We start from the raw sequence: 20,096 nt of genomic DNA on the forward strand, positions 1-20,096 counted from the left end.
TCATTTTTAGGCATGAACTTGAGATCCAAAGGAGTACATTAACTGAAATCCAATGGATTTCTTATTTTTGCTGTATGAGAAAATAACAAAGCCCTTTAAAAAACATCTCAGCTAAGAAATTGTAGGGATTCTCAGTTGAATCTAAAAGATTGTCCGAAGTTCCTTGGCAAAAAAGTGAAGCTGTCCCAACCTGATGCCAAAGAGCTGCTTTATATATACAATTAGAAGAATGTCAGTTTGTTCAAGATAGACAGAAAAGGTTGATTTTTAAATCTCATGATTAAGGGGGGAAAGTTCCATGTCTTCATTAGTTATATGTATGCTAGCATGTTTAATAATTTATATTTTCTATGTATATGTTATATTGTTTGTTTCCTTTTAAAAATAAGTTCTTGAGCGTTCTAAAAGAACTCTAAACTTGTAAGTCTGAATTTGTGGCTTTAATGTAAGCCATTTGGGTTTTTAGAAGGTGTTTGAATGTCTCTAGGCTTCAAAAAATGTTTCTGTTTGGAAAAGATACCTTCCAAGTCACCAATTAAAATACTTGAGAATATAAAGCCTCCATTTATAAAAGGAGTACAAACAAACATTTTTTCAAACTTCTGTTTGAAAGAATGTGCATAACTGTTTTGCATGAAAAATGAAAAGATATATATGTTTCTCATTTTGAGATGAATTCCTAATCAGTTCATCTAAGATGTTATTATAAATTAAACTGTGGGTTGTTCTTTTTTAGTGACGAGGGTGATGAACTTGTGAGCTGAGAAACTGTTTTAACTAATACTTTTCTTTCTCAACAAAAAATTTATGCAAAAAATAGTTTTATTTCTATACATTTCAGAACTGTAGCATGGCAAAATCACTAATATGTAATCTTACATATGTAAATTGGAACATAGGTTCAGCTGTACATAACAGAGATCCAAAATAACAGTACCTTGAATAAGTTAGTTAGAAGTTAATTTTTCTCTTGTTCACCAGACTGGAAGTAAATGGTGCAATCCTGGCTTAACAGATTTACTCCATGAGGTCATTCAGGGACCCAGACTCCTTCTACATGGTTGTACCATCTCTAGGATGCTCCACTTATTCTCATGGCCCATGATGGCTCACCACCTTATCCACAGTTGAAGCAAGGTAGAAAAAAAGGGGCAGAGTAGAGCACACCTCCTTCACTTTAAAGGCACAAGCCTAAATTTACACACACCACCACCATTTTTATACCATTGTCCAGAACTTAGTCTCATGGCCATATCTAGGTGCAGGGGATGCTGGGACTTCGAGAAAATTCAAGATCTCTCTTATTATAGAGGAGGGAGAATTGGTATTAGGGACAGCGAGAAAGCAGTCTCTTCCACAGACTGCCCCTTTAGCCACCCAAATATCCAAGTGCACATGACTTACTTTCCTTTTTCCCACAGAAGATACTCCCAAAGTCCCATCCAAGATATCATCAAGTTCATAGTCCAGATCTCTTGGCGATGAGCATTCCTCTCCATTATGTGGCTCCTCTTGGTCTGATTGCCTACAGCCTAAGAAAAGTTCTATTCCTACCAACAGTGATAGATTTGGAACAGAAAAGGGAAAAGGAGGAAACACAGCACAGTCACCATTTCCATAGCAGTAATCAAGTCCTTCTGTTCACCAATCATGAGGATCCCTGTCCTGGTGATGGAGCAATTCCCTGATTTAGCTCTGAGAGGAACCCCCTAGTGTCTAAGACTCCTAGTTCTGGGAGGTAATTCCTTGCCCACTGGCCCCTGCAGCCACATCTGAAGGGCACTGGAGAGTAAACGTTTCTCGGGGAACAAACAGCTTGTTTGTTCAGCCTGCTTCCTGTTGGAGCATGTTTACAAGTTTGGTGATAGCTTAGAGAAGCAAGACTACTACATATGAATCATAAGTTCATACTCATACTTCCAATTCCAATCAAACACTACAAGATTCTTCATCTCCTTGTCCTACGTTATGTTTGTACCACCTTAATCTTTCAGTAAGAGCCTGCTTCCATCAATATCAATATAAGTATCTATCTATGTATCCATCCATACTCATTTGCTCAGTTCTAAGATATGCACAAATAATTTCAGAATGACTACATCAATATCTCTACTACTATTAAGTAATGTTTAATATTTCTTTAAGTCCTTTTTGTCATTGGAATATATTCCGCTAAGGGTGTACATCAAAGCACTATATTCAAAAGTCACTTGGATTAATTATTTTTGCTCTGTGCAGTTATGTTATTGTTTTGATACATGTTGAGGTTCATTTGTTTCTGTTTGTATTCAGTGTCAGGGTTTTCCCCATGCTTTCTGAATTATCAATTATTTTTGACCAATAGAAATACCAGTGAAAACATATCCCCCAGAAAAGGAGATTATATGGAAAAGGTTGATTTCCTTGGTGTTTAAGGTACATTTCTACACCCCTCCCCCCCAAAATAGGCAAAAGACACAAACAGAGATTCAGTGAGAAAAATTATAACTGGTCAGTGAATATATGAATTAATAGCACCTACTTCATTGCACTATTCTGAGAAGAAAATAAGATGCTTGATTATCACAGTGGTTGGCCACACAGTAAGTCCTAAATTACTGCTAGCATAATAATGATCACAATCACTGTTCTGAGGAGTAATCTTAAAAAAAAATGATATACTATTTTTCACATTTCAGATTAGACAAGTTTTTTAAAATTATTTTTAATATAATGGTAATAGGTAGTATTGGTGACAATATTAAGAAAACAACTATTATATACTTTTGTGGAGGTATAAATTATTATCTTTTTGGCAGGCAACTTAACAATACGCATCAAAAAACCTTAAAGTTTTATAAACTCTTACTCAGCAACTGCGTTTTAAGGCAATTACCATAAGGGTGTAATCAAATAAATATGACAAGATATATGTACAAGTGTGCTTGCAGGCCTAGAAACTAAAAACAGCCAGAAATAAACTAAAAGTCTATTTATAAAGAATTGGCTAAATGAATTATGATGCATCCAGCCTGTTTTAATTTTCTTTAGCCCCACTGAATAATTCAGCTGTTTTAAGGTCTTTTTACCATCAGACATTTAAAAAGAAAAATAATTCTAATTTTCTTCTTTTTAGAACAAAATGAAAGCTACAGCTATTCAGTGACATTCCCCACCCCTCACAACCCTCTCACTTTTGTTTTAGTGAAAGACTTTCATGGATTCAGATATATTCCCCTTCAGAATTAATGTGTTTTTCTTCTCCTGGGTCATAGGTCATCTGTGAAAGTTCACAAGATTTTCAATTTAGAATGATCTAGAAGGAAAAGTTTGAGCAGGGTTTCATCCAAGTAGGATAAAGATAATACTGACTGCAACAGCCCCAGTGTATCCAGAGCTTGCAGCATTTATAGTGACTCCCCAGATTTCTGTCCACCAGAATTGATAGCTTTTTATCCCAGTTCAAAGCTATTACATCAGAAGGAACAGGGGCATTAACTCTCTTTGGTATATATTTCACTTTAAGACTCAGGAAGAGAGTAGGTCAAACTAACATTGGCTCAACTGTTTTATCTAACATAGGGAGACAAGTCTAATAAATTAGAATATTCTTCTGCCTGGGTCCTGCTGACCTTCACAAAACTATCTTTTAATCATGAGAATTCTCATGATCTTAACTCTGAATATGTGTATGGTCTTGGTTACTGTTTTTTTACAGCAAGAGGAAAAGCATCTGTAGAGGAAAATTCCCACTTACAGACAGACTCCTGTTCACCATCATAGTCCCAGCCCCCAAGTTAGATCCTTACAATCAGGAGGTGAAATCTGTCACTACAGCATACAATGGAATCCTATACAGCCTTTAAAAGAGATGATGTAGATCTATATTTGTTGGTGTTAAAATATACATCTGGTAAAATTTTAAGTTAAACAACTTGCAAACAACTATGTGTGGTGTTATACCATTTTTATGGAGAATCTAGAAGGATATATAATGAAATACTAACCATCTGGAATATTCCTTAAAGTAATTATTTTTATTGCTATTCATACAATCTCCATATTTTTAATTTGGTTGTTTTATTTTTATAATTATTGAGGGTTTTTTCCGCATCTTAATCACTCTTGACTTTTATTACACCACTTCATCTCATTTTATAACACTTTATCTCAACATCTTCTTTGTATGTGTACTTAGCTAATTTTGTCCCCTTATGTGTAAAAAAAAAAAAAAAAGAAAGAAATGACAACTGTTAGGTCCCATTTGACCAGTTTGGAGGTACAAAATAAGTTCACATCTCCTTTTAAGGTTTCAACTAAATGGTCTGAGTCTACATCTTCCCTTAGCAGAGTGACCCCTTGATGATGACACCATATGTCCCTGGGACCCTGTTTTTGGTCTAAGGCATCAGGCCAGAGCTGGAAGCTATCCTGTGGGGCAGGACGGGTTCCTGTCTTCACTCCACTAGACCCAACACATCAGCCTTCCTTGGCAATCATTTCATGCTGCCTCTCTCTCTCCATGTGATGATTTAAATATCTCTTAGTGTGTGTTCCCATATAGGAACCTGCTGGGCAAGTCTATTTGTAAAACAATTTAATAGCCTTCCTTGTAAGAACAGATAAAAGGGGAATGTACCACTTTATCATCCAATAAACAAAGATGTTCCTTTGGTTTTGACTTAAAAAAAAATGTGTGGCCTAACAGTTTGCCCTAGGATAGTCTATTAGTAGCTAGAAATCCATTCTCAAAGTGTCTTTTTCAATCCCAAATTTACTCCCTTTAAATCTGAGAATAAAGCATACAAGTTGATATTTTCTGTCATTAACACAAAGACCCTCCCCCAAAGCAGCAATCCTTGAATTGTAATCTACAGGTCAAATAAATCAGATTCTGACATAAACCTAATGGTGGACTTAAGGAGTGCTTTAGGTTCTATATCACATTTTGACTGATTTCAAGTGAAATCATGCAGTCATCTCTTTAGAGATGACAGTCAATCAAGATCATCATTGCCAGTGTTCAGACCTCCCCGTGGACTTTCCACGCACAACAGCGGCAGGTTTCCCCACCTGTGAGCTGCTTTCCCAAACACCTTCGCTGCCTTCATCATTCAGGTCCTCTCAGCTTTGTGCCCCTTGGTTATACACCTTACTAACTTTGGCTCATCTCCATGGGCCTTGAGAAGTATGAACTCCCTTTATGAAAATGCATTGTAAGTAGCCGGGCGACGGAGCGTGTGTTTCCAAAATGGCGGCAGCGATGGATGTGGATACCCCGAGCGGCACGAACAGCGGCGCGGGCAAGAGGCGCTTTGAAGTGAAAAAGTGTAATGCAGTAGCCCTCTGGGCCTGGGATATTGTGGTTGATAACGGTGCCATCTGCCGGAACCACATTATGGATCTTTGCATAGAGTGTCAAGCCAACCAAGCGTCTGCTACTTCTGAAGAGTGCACCGTTGCGTGGGGAGTCTGTAACCATGCCTTTCGCTTCCACTGCATCTCCCGCTGGCTCAAAACACGACAGGTGTGTCCGTTGGACAACAGAGAGTGGGAATTCCAAAAGTATGGGCACTAGAAAAAGAGAATTCTTCCATCAAGCTCAACTGTTTCATTAGCCATTTAATGACTTGCCCTCCTGTTACTTAATTATAAATTAGATAGAACTGTGTTTTTTCTGCTTTGTCTTTTCAGTTTGCTATTCCTGCACCCATATTGTATTCTGTGTCAGATAAAATCCAGTTGGATTCTAGGGGAAAAAAAAATGCATTGTATGATGGTTTACTTTAACTACACAGGTTTTGGGGTTTTTTTGTTTTTTTAGCACAATGCTCTCTGCAAGCTCTTTTCAATAACATTTTTAAGCAGTGAAAATCTCCCTCTCCGCAACAGGAAAGCATTACATGGAACTTCAGTAAATGAGAAGGATCAAAGCTGCTCTGGTTAGAGCCAGGCAGGGGGTTCACCCCTAAAATTCTATTCATCCCTACTCCCAAACCAAGTAGCCCCCAAATAATTCAGAAAACCTGTAAGCTTAAAAACAAGGGGTAAAAAAATAAACAAACCACAAGTTTATATCAAACAAAAATTTGGTTCACTGAAAAAGGAACTGAAAGCAGCCATCCAAGTATACCTGAAGCACTCGCAAGCTTTAAAAAAAAAAAAAGGTCTTTAAACTTCAATTTGGGGACTTCCCTGGTTGCGCAGTGGTTAAGCATCCGCCTGCCAATGCAGGGGACACAGGTTTGAGCCCTGGTCTGGGAAGATCCCACATGCAGCGGAGCAACTAAGCCTGTGCACCACAACTACTGAGTCTGCGCTCTAGAGCCCGCGAGCCACAACTACTGAGCCCATGTGCCACAACTCCTGAAGCCCGCGCACCTAGAGCCCGTGCTCGGCAACAACAGAAGCCACTGCAATGAGGAGCCCGCGCACCACAACGAAGAGTAGCCCCGGCTCGCCGCAACTACAGGAAGCTCGCGTGCAGCAACAAAGACCCAACAGCCAAAAATAAATTAAAAATAAATAAATTTATTTTAAAAATTAAAAAAAACTTCAGTTTGTTCCATTCACTTAGCTGAAGCTAATAATGAAGCCAATAACATTTTACTTTGCATATGCTTGCATCTAGTTCAGCTCAGACCTTATTTCATTGAGTACATTCTATGGGCAGATCTTATCATGTTCTGAGTGTTAGAGAATGGCTCTGTCCTGCCCCATTGCCATGAATAGGTCAGATTGTAGTAGCTTTATTTGGAATACAGAAGAATACTAAAATAAATGTGTGCTTTACACTTGTGGTAGTCTAGAATTCAGACAGAGATAGGTTATCCTGAAAGGCAACAATATTTACCCAGTGTCCAGTGACTTACAGGGCCACCTGCCTTGTTCCATACTTCTTCTGGAAAGAAATGGTAATAGAGCAAGTTCTTTTAGGTGTGAAATTGTTTGTTCTTGTTTGTTAACATTATTCTAACCATGCAGAGATTTTCAGGCCTAATAGGGTGCTACATTATGGTCTTGTTTTTATCAACATTTGTAACAAGGCACATCGCCTATATTTATTAATATGGTACGTACAGGTATAAGTCAGTTCAGTTGTACTTTAGAACTTAGGGTCAAACGACAGGATACAGAAGCACAGGCTAATACACAACTAAGTAGATTATCTCATACAAACTGTAATGCTTTGGGATTTTTCCTTGGGTACCAGGATAGTACCTATGCCCTCTTTATCCAACTGAAAATTCCAACAGACCCAGTTAAAACATGTAAAGCGTTTTAATGGCAAAGCGGACAGAAATGTATGCAGGTGGTTACACAAAGCCAGAGACAAGCCAGCATGCTCTCAAACAAAGGTTCAGCTCCCAGATTCCCACAAGGATTATCATCAGCACTGAGTGAGGATTCCACCAGGCAGAGGAAGCTTCTCTTCATTCCTCTGCCCACCCTCACTCCCACCATTCTTTCCCACCTGCTGCCAACTGCTCTGAGCACAACCTGTTCACCAGGTGAAGGAACAGATACAAAACAACCCCAGCACATTTCTGAATGTTTCCTGTGAGACAAGGGAAGGAAAGGTCAGTTTCCCAGGCACAGCTTCCCTTCACAGGCTTGGACTTCAGGCCCACCAGTTTAGTCCTGCAACATGATCATGCAGACAGGATAAAATGGATTTTAAGCTAAAAAATGGTAACCAGGAAGTATAGAAGGAGACAGGCCATCTCACCTGAATTATTTCGAGGATAGTGAAACTTATTGCATAGGTTCCCTAAGTTAATGCCTTGCCAACTGGTTTGGGGGTGATCGTCATTTTATTTATTTAATTTTGGCATGTCTTCTAGCCCTGCCTGTAGTATATAATGAACAACAGAACCAGGTTCATGGAGGCTGCTCTGTGCCTGTTTCTCAAACTGTTCATAAAAGCAAGACTTCAAAAAAAGAGACCACAAATGATAGAAAGAATAATTTGATGGTTTTATAAATGTATATAGTTTACCTTTGACCAGCTACTTAAAAGCCAAGATTTGAAATGGAGGGAAAAAAAATCACAGATTTTCTCATATTGGTTACAAATATTGATTTGAAGGAAAGATTAAAAATAAAATATAATTTCATAATGTAGTATAGACCATAGTGAGACTCATCATTAATAACCAGGTAAGAATCCACCTTGGTACACAAAGACACAATATGGGGATAGAAGACTTGTTAGCAATGTCAGGTAAGGACAAACCTCAAATGACCAAACAGGTCCCTAGAGAACATTTTATTTTATTGTTTGGCCAGCTGCTTATATTATTAGCTGCTGTGAACATGCATTGGGCAGCATATAGAAATAAATGGTTTGTAATACGTTTTGAAGACAGCAAGTCTTCAGTCCCTAACCAGACTGTCTTGGAATTTGCCTTATGTGTGGGATGTTAGCAGTCCCATGATGGTTGAAATCCACTATTTCATAGTAACAAATAATTAAAACAATGCAAAATTTTCCCTTTCCTCTTCTTTTCCCCCAAGCAAATGAAGTGTGTTTGTTTTCTATTTGGGGTCTCCAAATTCACAAAACTTAATTTACCTCTGTGCTCTGTGACTCATACTGTTTTTAGTTAATATCATCTGGCCTTGTGCTAATTTTTATTATTGTCTAGTTCAATTTTTGGAAGTTATTTCTCAGTCATTAACGTAATAAACTTAAATAATGGCTTTTGGCTGAAACAAGAGGAGCATCTGTGAGAAATCTACAAAGATTAAGACATCATCATGCCACCCAACAGAGACAGAAGTGTAACAAGATCTCTCAAGAAAACCTAGTATTATTATGCCAGGACAGGAATGGCACATTCCAGAAGGGCTGGTATTTCCCTGACTCCACTGCATCCACTGTGTCAGCCCTATCATTCATCCTGCTTAAAAGGAAACCCAGAATACCTCCATTTCTGTCCCTATCAAGAAACAAAATCTTCAAGGATATATATAACTTGAGAAACAAAATTCTGAAAAGTGTACCTCTTCAAGTCAAATTCTCATGTCATGGAGAAAAACTAAAAACACATGACAGGATAAAACTCTAAAAATGAGGGTCCCATGAGTTCTCTAATGTGGTTTAATTTACATAGAGCCAAAGGAAGCACAAAGACCCAAAATGTGGCTATAAAATATCACTTATTTTGTAAAGTTAGAATAAAATTGGCATAATACAATTATCCTCGCCATTCTTCTAGGGTCCTTTCATCTGGTGTCTGTCAGTGAAGGATGCAGTTTGTCTTGGGTCAGCTTTCCAAGAAAGGACAAAAATCTCTCTCTTTTTTTTTTTTTTTTTTTTGCATATAGCCTTAAGCAATTGACTTTTTTTTTTTTTTTTTTTTGGCATGAGATGTCAATCCTAGCTTTATTTCCTTAGTAGGAAACTTTCTGCCATATAAAATGCAGGCACAGTGGAAGAGAGAGTCTTTTTATACTTTAGTTCCCTCTCCCTTTTTTTTAAGCAAAATACTACATGCCAACTTGCAGGTGAAGCTTTGAAAGCCCTAATTTTTCTCTCTGAATCCTCAGTTGCCAAGGGTGGCATTGGTAAGGAGAGATGCTATTTCACATACATACCCAGCCAGGTTTCCTCTCAATTACTAGTAACATCTGGTATCCCTCTAGGGTCTATTTGAGACCCATAATTATTTCTTTACCATGTAAATGATTACAAATATCTCTTTCCCAATACCCTGCTTCTTCCAGACTTTACTACTGGCACACCATTGCAAGAAAAATAAATAAGACAATTCCTAATTCCGTGGTTGTGATCTCTGCCTCACAAAATGATAATCAACAGGAAGAGTGGTTCATAAGTACTGGTCTGAACCAGTGATTCTAATACCAAATGTAAGATAATTGCTTTCCTTAGAAACCATCAATCTACTGTTCTCTCTTCACTATTCCTTGTGGATCCAAGACCTCTCTCTCCAGGGACATGTTTGGCTTTCAATATTGTGGGGAAAAATTCTTTGACAATGCAAGTAATTTAAAAAAGACCACCCACTCTTAATTTACTTCTATGCTTTATCTTTCTATTGGCAGGAAAGCCAGATTTTCAAACCAATGTCTCATTTAGGCCTGGGAAGATATTTAGCCTTAATGGATATGCCAACTCCTGTCTCCTGAGTATAAGAAAGTTCCTTTAACCACTGGATACATTCAGCTTGGAGCAAGAAAGAACACTTCTTGTACATGAAGGGTCATCTGCTTTATAAGCACCTCAGAAATTACTACCAGCCTTTTTACTGAGCTGTAGGAGAATTGTAAACTCAACTCTAAGGTCAAAGGACATACATCAAAAGTCAATATTTACATGCATGTCTTTAGCAATTATAACCAAATACAAATTTTAAGATAGAAAAAAGTCTGAGATCTCACTATGCCCGAGATTAGCGGTTTATAGAATCCTGCCTGACACCTGTGGACCATCCTTTCTTAATTACCCAGATATTCCGGTGTGTTCTGGGGGGTTTGCAATGTACCACTTCTCCTTGAAGAGTCACAGGACTCTTTCCTCCTCGTGACTTATCAGTAGATTGGGGCAAGAGCCTGATACACATTAAAGAGCAGGAGCTGTCATTCTGTCTCACCCCTAGAACAGACCATGGCACACCCAGCAGGACTTCAGTATCTGTGCAATGAAGGAACGAGAGAAGACTTTAGGACAATCGATCATCAAATGCTTCTCGAATGTGTGGGGCTATCTGTAAATGTGGGAGCAGTTCTAAGGATGAGCTGAATAAGTGGACTAGAGTGGATGGAACAGACTTAGCAGAAGAGATAAGACTTGAACTGACCATGAGGGCAGAGTAAGATTCCTGTAAGTAGTAGGCTCTCCATAGAGTCGGGTGGGGTAGGGGACAAGAGCCAGGGCCAGGAGTAAAAGGGGACCGGCAGGGAGATCCCTTCTCTCTTTGCGTTCTCCACAACCTGTCTCGACAGTGCAAGGTGTTTAAATCTTGGTCCACCATCTGGGGCCTGCCTCCCTGCATGCACCATGCAGCCTTCCCTGTTGTGGCCACTTCCCCGGACCCCTTGGAAGCCACATACCAGTCCCCTTGTGACTCCACAGATGGGCACAGAGGAATGTGCAGGATCCCCAGTCCTTCATCCCTTCCCAATCCCCAGTAATCTCTCCTGTGTGTCTCCACCTGATCTCTCAAGAACATTCTCTCTCTCTTTCTGGACACCCAGCATCACCTTATCAATGGGCTTGAAGTTTTGTGAAAGATAGGGAAAGCTTCTGGAGCTTGTGCTTTCCACACCACAAAGAATCCTGGGCTGGACTTCCAGTAGCTCTGAGTAATATTAACAAATCTTGGAGAAAGAACAATTCAGGGGGAAAACATAAATAAATATTACAACTAATTAAGCTTCCACAATTTCTGCCAGTAGCTGTAGTTCCTCTTCTTACTTCCTTAACACACTTTAAGTATATATAAATAAAAGTACAAAGTAAGTTGTCAAAATAAAAAAAAAGATGGAAATCAACCTTGAATGCTTGGTTCAAACCCATTCTCTGGGGAACTTAGAATCTAACAGAAAACCTCCAGCACAGCCAAGACCTTTCTTGTCAATGACCATGTTAATTAAATACTACAACAGGGACTGGTCTGGGAATAGGACTACATGTGACTAAGATAATTAAATTGAGGAAAATACAAACTGAACTGAAGCAAAGAGGTTTGATTTCCTGCATGAGTCATCCAAAGAGAGTGATGATTTGCCTATTTGAGAGATGAGATTAAATAACTCAGAAAATTTAGTGACATCGAAATTCAGCACCACTAGTTTTCTCTCTGCAGCCTGCCAGTTTAGTCTCCTGAGACTTCCCAGTGTCCTGGAAATGAACACATCATGCATGTGCAGCAGCCGTGCTAAGCTGAATAAAAGAAATACTTTGTTTGATTTGTACAATAAAACCACAATTAGCTGAAGTGCTTGGAGAATAGAATATCGTGGTTACCTCAGGGTTAGGTAAAGGATGCTTTAGAAAATGCTGGCGAATTCTCTCTCTCTCTCTCTCTCTCTCTCTCTCTCTCTCATGACTTTATGTAACAAGCTGGAGAACACTTTATAAAATCATTAGACTCGGACTTCCCTGGTGGCGCAGTGGTTAAGAATCCGCTTGCCAGTGTAGGGGACACGGGTTCGAGCCCTGGTCCGGGAAGATCCCACATGCCGCGGAGCAACTAAGCCCGTGCACCACAACTACTGAGCCAACAATCTAGAGCCCATGAGCCACAACTACTGAGCCCTCGTGCCACAACTACTGAAGCCCGCATGCCTAGAGCCTGTGGCCCGCAACAAGAGAAGCCACCGCAATGAGAAGCCTGCGCACCGCAACGAAGAGTAGCCCCCGCTCGCCACAACCAGAGAAAGCCTGCACTCAGCAACAAAGACCCAAGGCGGTCAAAAATAAATAAATGAATAAATAAATTTATTAAAAAAAATCATTAGACTCAGTGAGCCCACTTTCCTGCCTCGGTAAGCAGGGCATGGTGAATTTTAAAAATCCCTTTTAAATTATAAGGAATTTAATATTATATATGTATGTATAATATGTCAAGGAACTTAATATAGTTAAATTATTTAAGTAACAATAATGCTAAAACTTACATGGCCTCTGAGTCACGTTTCAGTGCACTAAGGGAACTAGTCACACCCTGCTGCTTCCGCTCTCCCTCAGCAGAGCCCAGAATATCGTCTGGAGAGGAGTGTTGATGAAGAAGGGGATTCATGCCTCCAACTCCACAGAAAATATGTTGCACAGTCATCTACTCGTTCACACCAGATTTTAACTTGCCCTGGGAATGTTTTTTTGAAATGCTCAAATCCATGTATCATGGCTCTTTTGTAGATTTTGGAAAACTACTGAAAAAAGTATACATTTACATGGAAGCTCTAATTACTTGAGCTCCAGTTAAGGGGAGTTTTCCAGTTTCCCAGCTCTCTCTGTTCTCTCCACTTGGCAGCACTTTATAGAACAAGATAAAAAGGGCAGCTTCCCCAAGTTGTGGTCAGAAGGGAGTACCAGGAGGGGGCATGCACTGATTTTAGTGAAAAAGAATAATTCGTACTTTGGTTCTGAAATCACTCAATCAATGATGATCGGGTGGCATATTTGCCACTTGGTATTCTAGGGAGCTTCCATTTTATATTAGTACTTAAATTGGGGTCATTGTTAATTCTATTTCACTTGTTCTCATGGTTGTTGCTTTGCAAGTGTGTGTGTGTGTGTGTGTGTGTGTGTGTGTGTGTGTGTGTGTAAACTGAACCTCTGAACAGTACTGAGGCCAGCACTGGTGTAGGGGTGGAGGCTGCTGCAGTTTCCACCTCCGGTGTCCATCTCTATCATGGGTGGGCATGGTGCTCTTCTGGGCGTTTGCAAGGAGCTAAGCTGACTTTACGCAGAGGTTGAGAAAAGTGGAGGCGATCACTGATGTCCTCCTTGCTGCTCAAGCAGCACCATCTCGCTTATTTGGTTAGTAGCCATCTCCTGGTTTCCCTGTGGTGCTTCCTCCCTCAGGGCTGTTATTCCTAAACCTTGCCCCTCATCCCCCTCAGCCATTCCCATGCCCCAGCAGTTCAAAATGCATGTTGTCCTGCCCCTTTCTTAGGGAGCCTGCTCTCAGCTAGCTATCCTGTGGGATGCGATTTGCCAAGCCTAATACACACTAAGATTTTAGAGATTAACAACTTAATATGTAAATTCTCCTAAGTAACAAACGCAAAAATTTTTATATCTTTATTGGAGTATAATTGCTTTACAATGTTGTGTTAGTTTCTGCTGTACAACAAAGTGAATCTGCTGTACGTACACCTATATCCCCATATGCCCTCCCTCTTGAGCTTCCCTCCCACCCTCCCTATTCCACCCCTCTAGATCATTAAGCTGATCTCCCTGTGCTATGCAGCAGCTTCCCACTAGCCGTCTATTTTACATTTGGTAGTGTATATATGTCAGTGCTACTCTCACTTCATCCCAGCTTCCCCTTCCCCTTCCCCTTCATGTCCTGAAGTCCATTCTCTACATCTGCATCTTTATTCCTGCCCTGCCACTAGGTTCATCAGTACTGTTTTTCTAGATTCCATATATGTGCCTTAGCATACGGTATTTGTTTTTCTCTTTCTGACTTACTTCACTCTGTATGACAGACTCTAGGTCCATCCACCGCATTACAAATAACTCAATTTCATTTCTTTTTATGGCTGAGTAATATTCCATTGTATATATGTGCCACGTCTTCTTTATCCGTTCATCTGTCGATGGACATTTAGGTTGCTTCCATGTCCTGGCTATTGTAAATAGTGCTGCAATGAACATTGTGGTACATGACTCTTTTTGAATTATGGTTTCCTCAGGGTAAATTCCCAGTAGTGGGACTGCTGGGTCATATGGTAGTTCTATTTTTAGAACAAACTCAAATTTAAACTAGTATTCCTCAAACAGTGTTTTAACCTCCCTTCATCATCCCCATATAAGCATCTGATGGTGGACTTTTAGAAATACCAATAGGGAAGAAGTTTGAAGAAAAAATAGAACTTTCCTGACATCCCTCTGGTGTCACCCTTAAAGTGCCTGCCTACTTCTACGACAGAGGCAGGGCCTGTGTGGTATCCCCCATTGTACAGAGGTAGCTGCTGTGTTGTTCTAGGATTTATGGTCCATTTGGCTAGTTGCTTTCCAGGGTCCCCCTACTAAAGTCTCAGAACCAGGAGTAGCAAGGATGGCAGCTTAACAGAATACCAATTTAAGAGAGCTGGTGGAGGGCTTCCCTGGTGGCGCAGTGGTTGAGAGTCCGCCTGCCGATGCAGGGGACACGGGTTCGTGCCCCGGTCCGGGAAGATCCCACATGCCATGGAGCGGCTAGGCCCGTGAGCCATGGCCGCTGAGCCTGCGCGTCCGGAGCCTGTGCTCCACAACGGGAGAGGCCACATCAGTGAGAGGCCCGTGTACCGCAAAAAAGGAAAAAAAAAAAAAGAGAGAGAGAGCTGGTGGCCTGTAACAACCTAACTGAGAAAAGAATTTGAAAAACAAGAGTTACATGTATATGTATAACTGAATCACTTTGTTGTACACCTGAAACTAACACAACATTGTCAATCAACTGTACTCCAATATAAAACAAAAAGTGGAAAAAAAAGATTTGGTAGCCAGAGAACTGTGATTGAACACTCAATGCATTTTTCTCACTGGCTTGCAGCCTGCTTTTTATCATGCCTGTTGCAGTTGTTAACGTCACCAAAGTAGGTCACAGAAATTAAATCCACACCTCAGCTGACCTGGGTAAAGCTAGGACAGAAGGAGAGCGGTTTGTTTTAATTTATTTTACAGTGACTCAAACCCTGTTTACTGTCTCTGGTTATGTTGCTTAGAAACCTCATAATTCTGACTTGACTCCAAGTTACAAATGGAACATTTGGAAAACTATGGAAAATTGTTCTTGGAACTCTAGCATCGTTCGAGAAAATTTTTTCCATGTTAACTCTGCATATCTCTTATACATAAGGACAACTGCATAGATGTAACTTAAAACTATAATTTTGGTTGTTAATCCGTGTGTCATAAAGGAGGAAACATTTTCTTCTTTTCCCCAAGTTCCTGCCTCAGATGATAAAAGAGACAATTAAATCAAAGAAAGCTTTCACCCTCATTTCCTCTATTCATTCTTTCTAGGGAGGAAAGTGACCAAAACTAATAAGCAGACCTGCCCTCTGTTAGGCAGCAACCATTGCCCACCTGTGGCCTCTTGTTCTCTCTGCCACTGCTGGTGTCCACCTCCCTTCCACGTTGTGAGCCCACAGGGGAAGGACCTGTCCCTGCAGCTAAAGGCCAGTGCTTGTCCAGCTGCTTCACCAGGACCAGGTGGGTAGATGTAATTCAAGGCAATGGAAGGAACTCTTGGATCCTAGTCCAAGCTACACTGTCCAGTCCGGCCTTACCAGTAATCGTGCTGTTATTTTAATAGGTTTCTTATTCCTACATCTATTTCTCAGTCTGCCCAGAACTTGAGAGAAGAGTGAATCACTCAAGCCCAGCAGTTTAATATAATGAAATCATAGAATAATAGTATATTTACCCCTGGAAGTAATCTTAGAGATCACAATTCCTTCATGTTCTGTGAAGAAATGAAGACCTGGGAGCATTAAGCTCCTTGCCCAAAGTTACTTAGGTAGTCAGCAACCATGATGGGATGAAAACTCAGTTCTCTGGACTTTGGATTCAGTGATCGTTCCATTACTGTTATGTTATTCAGAGCCAGCCTTGGTCATGAGCACTTGAAATATTCGTGTCTGTCTCCGTGCCGTCCTCTTGGGGGTCTTCAACATCCAAAGATGGCCCTTTAGCAGCCAGGTCTTTTCTGACATACCTCATCTCCAATGAACCTTTGTCACCACCTCGCTTGAGCCAATCGCTATAAGAGTCATGCACAGAATACTGTCAATAGCTGAAGTTTCTCTACCACCAAAATCATGAATTTAAGTACTTGTATTTTCTTCTTATCCTCTTGCCCATCCTTCCTGCTTGCTCATAAATCACTACCATTGCAGCTATGTTTTAACTACACTGAGACCTCCATCAATGGACTCTCTAGCTTCTCCTCCTTGTTTTCACTTTGTCAATATCAAGCTTAGATTCCAAGGCCCTTCATTTCCATCACTCTTCTTATTTATTCCCCTAATCCTACCAACCCTTCATCCTTTCACTAGACCCTAACCAAACAACCTGGGATGAATCTAACTATTCAACTTCCCCATTCCTGAACACGGGCAAATGAATATTGCTAAAGAAAATCACACAGCCAGGAAAATCTGTCGTGTTATAAATTCAAGGTCTCTAACTTCTCATGTGAAGGTACCATAGCCCAAGAATCTTACTCTGTTTCTCCAGTCATCTCATTTTCATATTCTCAAACCTGTCCATGTTCCTCAAACCCCTGAGCCCCTTTCTCCCTCATCTCTCAACAGCAGTTGCCTCCTTGTTTAGATAAAATATAAATCACCAGGTGAGAGCTCCTCAACTTTGCATGATCAAACTCATTTTCTTCTCTTCCCATCACAAAGGAGGAGGCATGCCTCCTTCCCAAAGTCAATTCCTTCACCCATGCTAGGAGCCCCTCTCTCTCACCTCCTGAATACCCTACACAGGTGTTTCTCTCCCAGTGTGCCAGAGCACACATGAGACTCTTGGACTCTTCACACACCTGTCAGACAAATGTATCTTTGCTATGACTAAGAACCCTCACAGTCATTGCAGAATCTGTCAGACAAAATATCAAGGGATACTGGTCCAGCAACCTAAAGTATTCTAACACATATTTAAAGTGCGCCATCCCACTCATATAAAGCCTATCCCTCTGTGATAGATTATTTCAATAAGCACTTAAATATGCTGGGGACTCTATCATCTTCAAAACAAGAAAATGTATCAGCAGTGGACAGAAATGCTCCCCCCATTCTTCTTTATGCCTCTACTACCTTGTCTTTTCAAAAGGATGTCTGCACTTTCTCCTTCCATTTCCTCACCTCCCTTCACTCCTTAACTCTCATCTGTTTGTCTCCCCACCTGCCCCTATAACCACCCCTTACTAAGCTCACCAGAGAAAGTTCCCTTTCTCTTCTCACCTTACTTGGTGTCTCAGCAGTATCCATCCCAGAAGACCATACCTTCCATCCTAAAACATGAAGATGATGTCCTCTCCTCATTTCCTTCAGAATCCGCAAGCCGTCTGCCTCTCAGTCTGTTTCACTCCTTGATTCTGGTGGGCACTATGATAACCTCCTTAATATCCAAACTCCTTTATTTTGATACCTGAACCAGTGTTGTCCAGATAGGCAAGCCTCAGGCTCACAGCCAATGAGCAGTAGAGAACCTAACTTCACTCTCAACATTTGTGTGGGTTGTACATGGTTCAAATTAATCACCATAATCCCATTCTCAAGTTTACCAAATTTTGGCTCAGAGATAGGCATGTGACCCAACTCTAGCCAATGAAAGGAGAGCTTTCCCTGGGGACTTCAGAGAGGGAAGCCTCCTCCTTCTCTGAGAAAGTAGCAGACCCACTCTCCTTTTTCGGTGTGGAAAAAGATGCATGTAGCCTTCAAAATTGTAGGCAGCCATCCTGAGACTGCAGAAGGACCCAGCCTTAGAAGGAAGCTAACACCACATGAGGCAGCACCCAGAAGTGGAGAAAAGTGAGAACTTGGTGACGCAATTAAACTGCTGAATCTAATTAAAGCCCACGTTGCCACTGGTTGTTCTTATGTCCTAACCCTCTATTGTTCAAGCCAGTCTGGGTTGGTCTAATATTTGCGACCAAACTCATTTCTGACTCACTGACTGGCCTTTAATCTTTGGATTTCCTCTAGTGTCTGGTTGTTTTTTCTCTTCCCAATTTTCGTCCATCCCCATGGCGCCAGTAACCATTTATATGTTGACAATCAAAATTATATCTCTAGACCAGACCTCTCCTCTAAAGGCTAGCTATATATATTCAACTGCTGACTAAGTATCTCCGTCTGCATGGCTCATAGGTAGCTTATACTCATCAAGTCCAAAACTAAAGTTATCTACTCCTCCCCCTACTCACCCAGGCACTCACATACAACCCACTCCTCCTACAGGGTTCCCTGGCTTAATAAATGCACCAAGTCGGAAACTTTTGAGTCAGCTATATCTCTTCCCTCTACCTCACCCCTCATATTCAGTCAGTTTTCACATTCTGCCAGTTTACTCCTGAGTAATTCTAACCTATTTTTCTCCATCTTTACTTCCTCTATCTTAGTCTAAACCTCTGGTATCTTTGCCTGAAATATGCAATAACCTCTCCTATCTGGTCTCCCACTTCTACACCTGCCACTCTCTAGTGTACCCACTTTGCAGGCTGAAGGAACTTTGTAAAATGGAAATTTATCATGATGTTCTCTGCTTAAACTTAGTGCCCCAAATCATTATAGTTAATATCATAATCTCACATAAGTTCTTCCCCAAAACAGTAATAACTGTTATTGCTTTCTATTTCATTTATTTGGCTCATTTATCAAACTCCTAAGTTCTTTGCAATATTTCATTTACTCTTCCCAAGAACACTGTGGAGAAGCTTATATGTTGCCATTCATTTACAAGGGAGGAAACTGAGGTTCAGAGAGGAGATTAAGTAGCTTTCCCAAGGTTACCCAGCTGGAAATAGGAGAGTTGGAATTTGCTCAGTTCCAGTGGTTGAATTTTTAACTGGTACTTAGTATGACTACAAGCCTCTGTATGACTTGGTCCCTCCTCACCATTCTAGCTTCATCTCAGGAAACTCTTCACAGCTTAATAATCCAGTCACAACAGTCCCTTCCTGTCTCTCAAATATGTAGCCCTTCCTCACCAGTTCCCTATGTCTGGAATATTCTCTCCCTTCTCTGAAACAGGTCAGGTATCAGAACTTGCTGATGCAGTGTCTCATAGATATCATCAAAGACCCAGGTTCTTTATGCTCTCTGCTGTGACATCCACAGCCTCTGTTTCATCCTTCTGGGCCATGAACTAGCACATGCAGTATTTAGGCAAGCAGTAGAAAAGGCTGTTTGGTTCACTTATATGATTTCCTAGGTCTGATTTTTCTCACAATGATTTGGGCCATTTGTCCTTGGGATAGTTTGACACTTTGGGGCCAGTGGATATAGTTTAAATTGCAGGAGTATATTTTTGATAGACCTTATAGTACAACATTAGAGGCTGAAGCTGACAAAATTGGACCACAGCTTGCTGCAAAGGCTTGTGTGGACCTGAGAGCCAGTTCAGTGTTTGACAGCAGGTGGAATTTGCAGATAGCCTCCATGATCATTATCCATCCATGCACCCTTCTCATGGAAATCAAGCTGAGCACTACCATAGACTTATCCCTCAGGCTTTCAAAATTAGAGAGAACTGTAATTGCCTACCACTTTCTGGACCAGACCCTCGATTACTATTCAAACTCATCATGAAGGATTTTCTTGAAGAATCAGAGAAAGAAGACCTAAATATCACTGTTAATAAACAGAAAATTGATACTATTCTCATTCACGAAACCAGGAGCAAATAATGCTACCATGTATAG

At 40.6% G+C, this 20,096-nt stretch overlaps 1 protein-coding gene and 1 pseudogene across 2 annotated transcripts; both read left to right on the top strand.

Moving 5' to 3' along the window:
• Nucleotides 1-5,230: 5,230 nt before the first annotated feature.
• On the top strand, nucleotides 5,231-5,679 carry LOC307050706 (E3 ubiquitin-protein ligase RBX1-like; the record flags this gene model as incomplete). Its single annotated transcript, XM_079700896.1, has 1 exon — nucleotides 5,231-5,679. One exon carries the CDS (start codon nucleotides 5,231-5,233, stop codon nucleotides 5,555-5,557), a length of 327 nt encoding a protein of 108 aa, XP_079557022.1. The 3' UTR covers nucleotides 5,558-5,679.
• Nucleotides 5,680-18,097: 12,418 nt separating this feature from the next.
• Nucleotides 18,098-20,081, top strand: LOC307049646 (metalloendopeptidase OMA1, mitochondrial-like; annotated as a pseudogene). The gene is made up of 2 exons: nucleotides 18,098-18,204; nucleotides 19,513-20,081. The product of its transcript is annotated as a metalloendopeptidase OMA1, mitochondrial-like (transcript).
• The last annotated feature ends 15 nt before the right edge of the window (nucleotides 20,082-20,096 follow it).

The sequence above is a fragment of the Hyperoodon ampullatus genome (genome assembly GCF_949752795.1).
Source record: "Hyperoodon ampullatus genome assembly, chromosome: 3".
Classification (NCBI taxonomy): Eukaryota; Metazoa; Chordata; class Mammalia; order Artiodactyla; family Ziphiidae; genus Hyperoodon; species Hyperoodon ampullatus.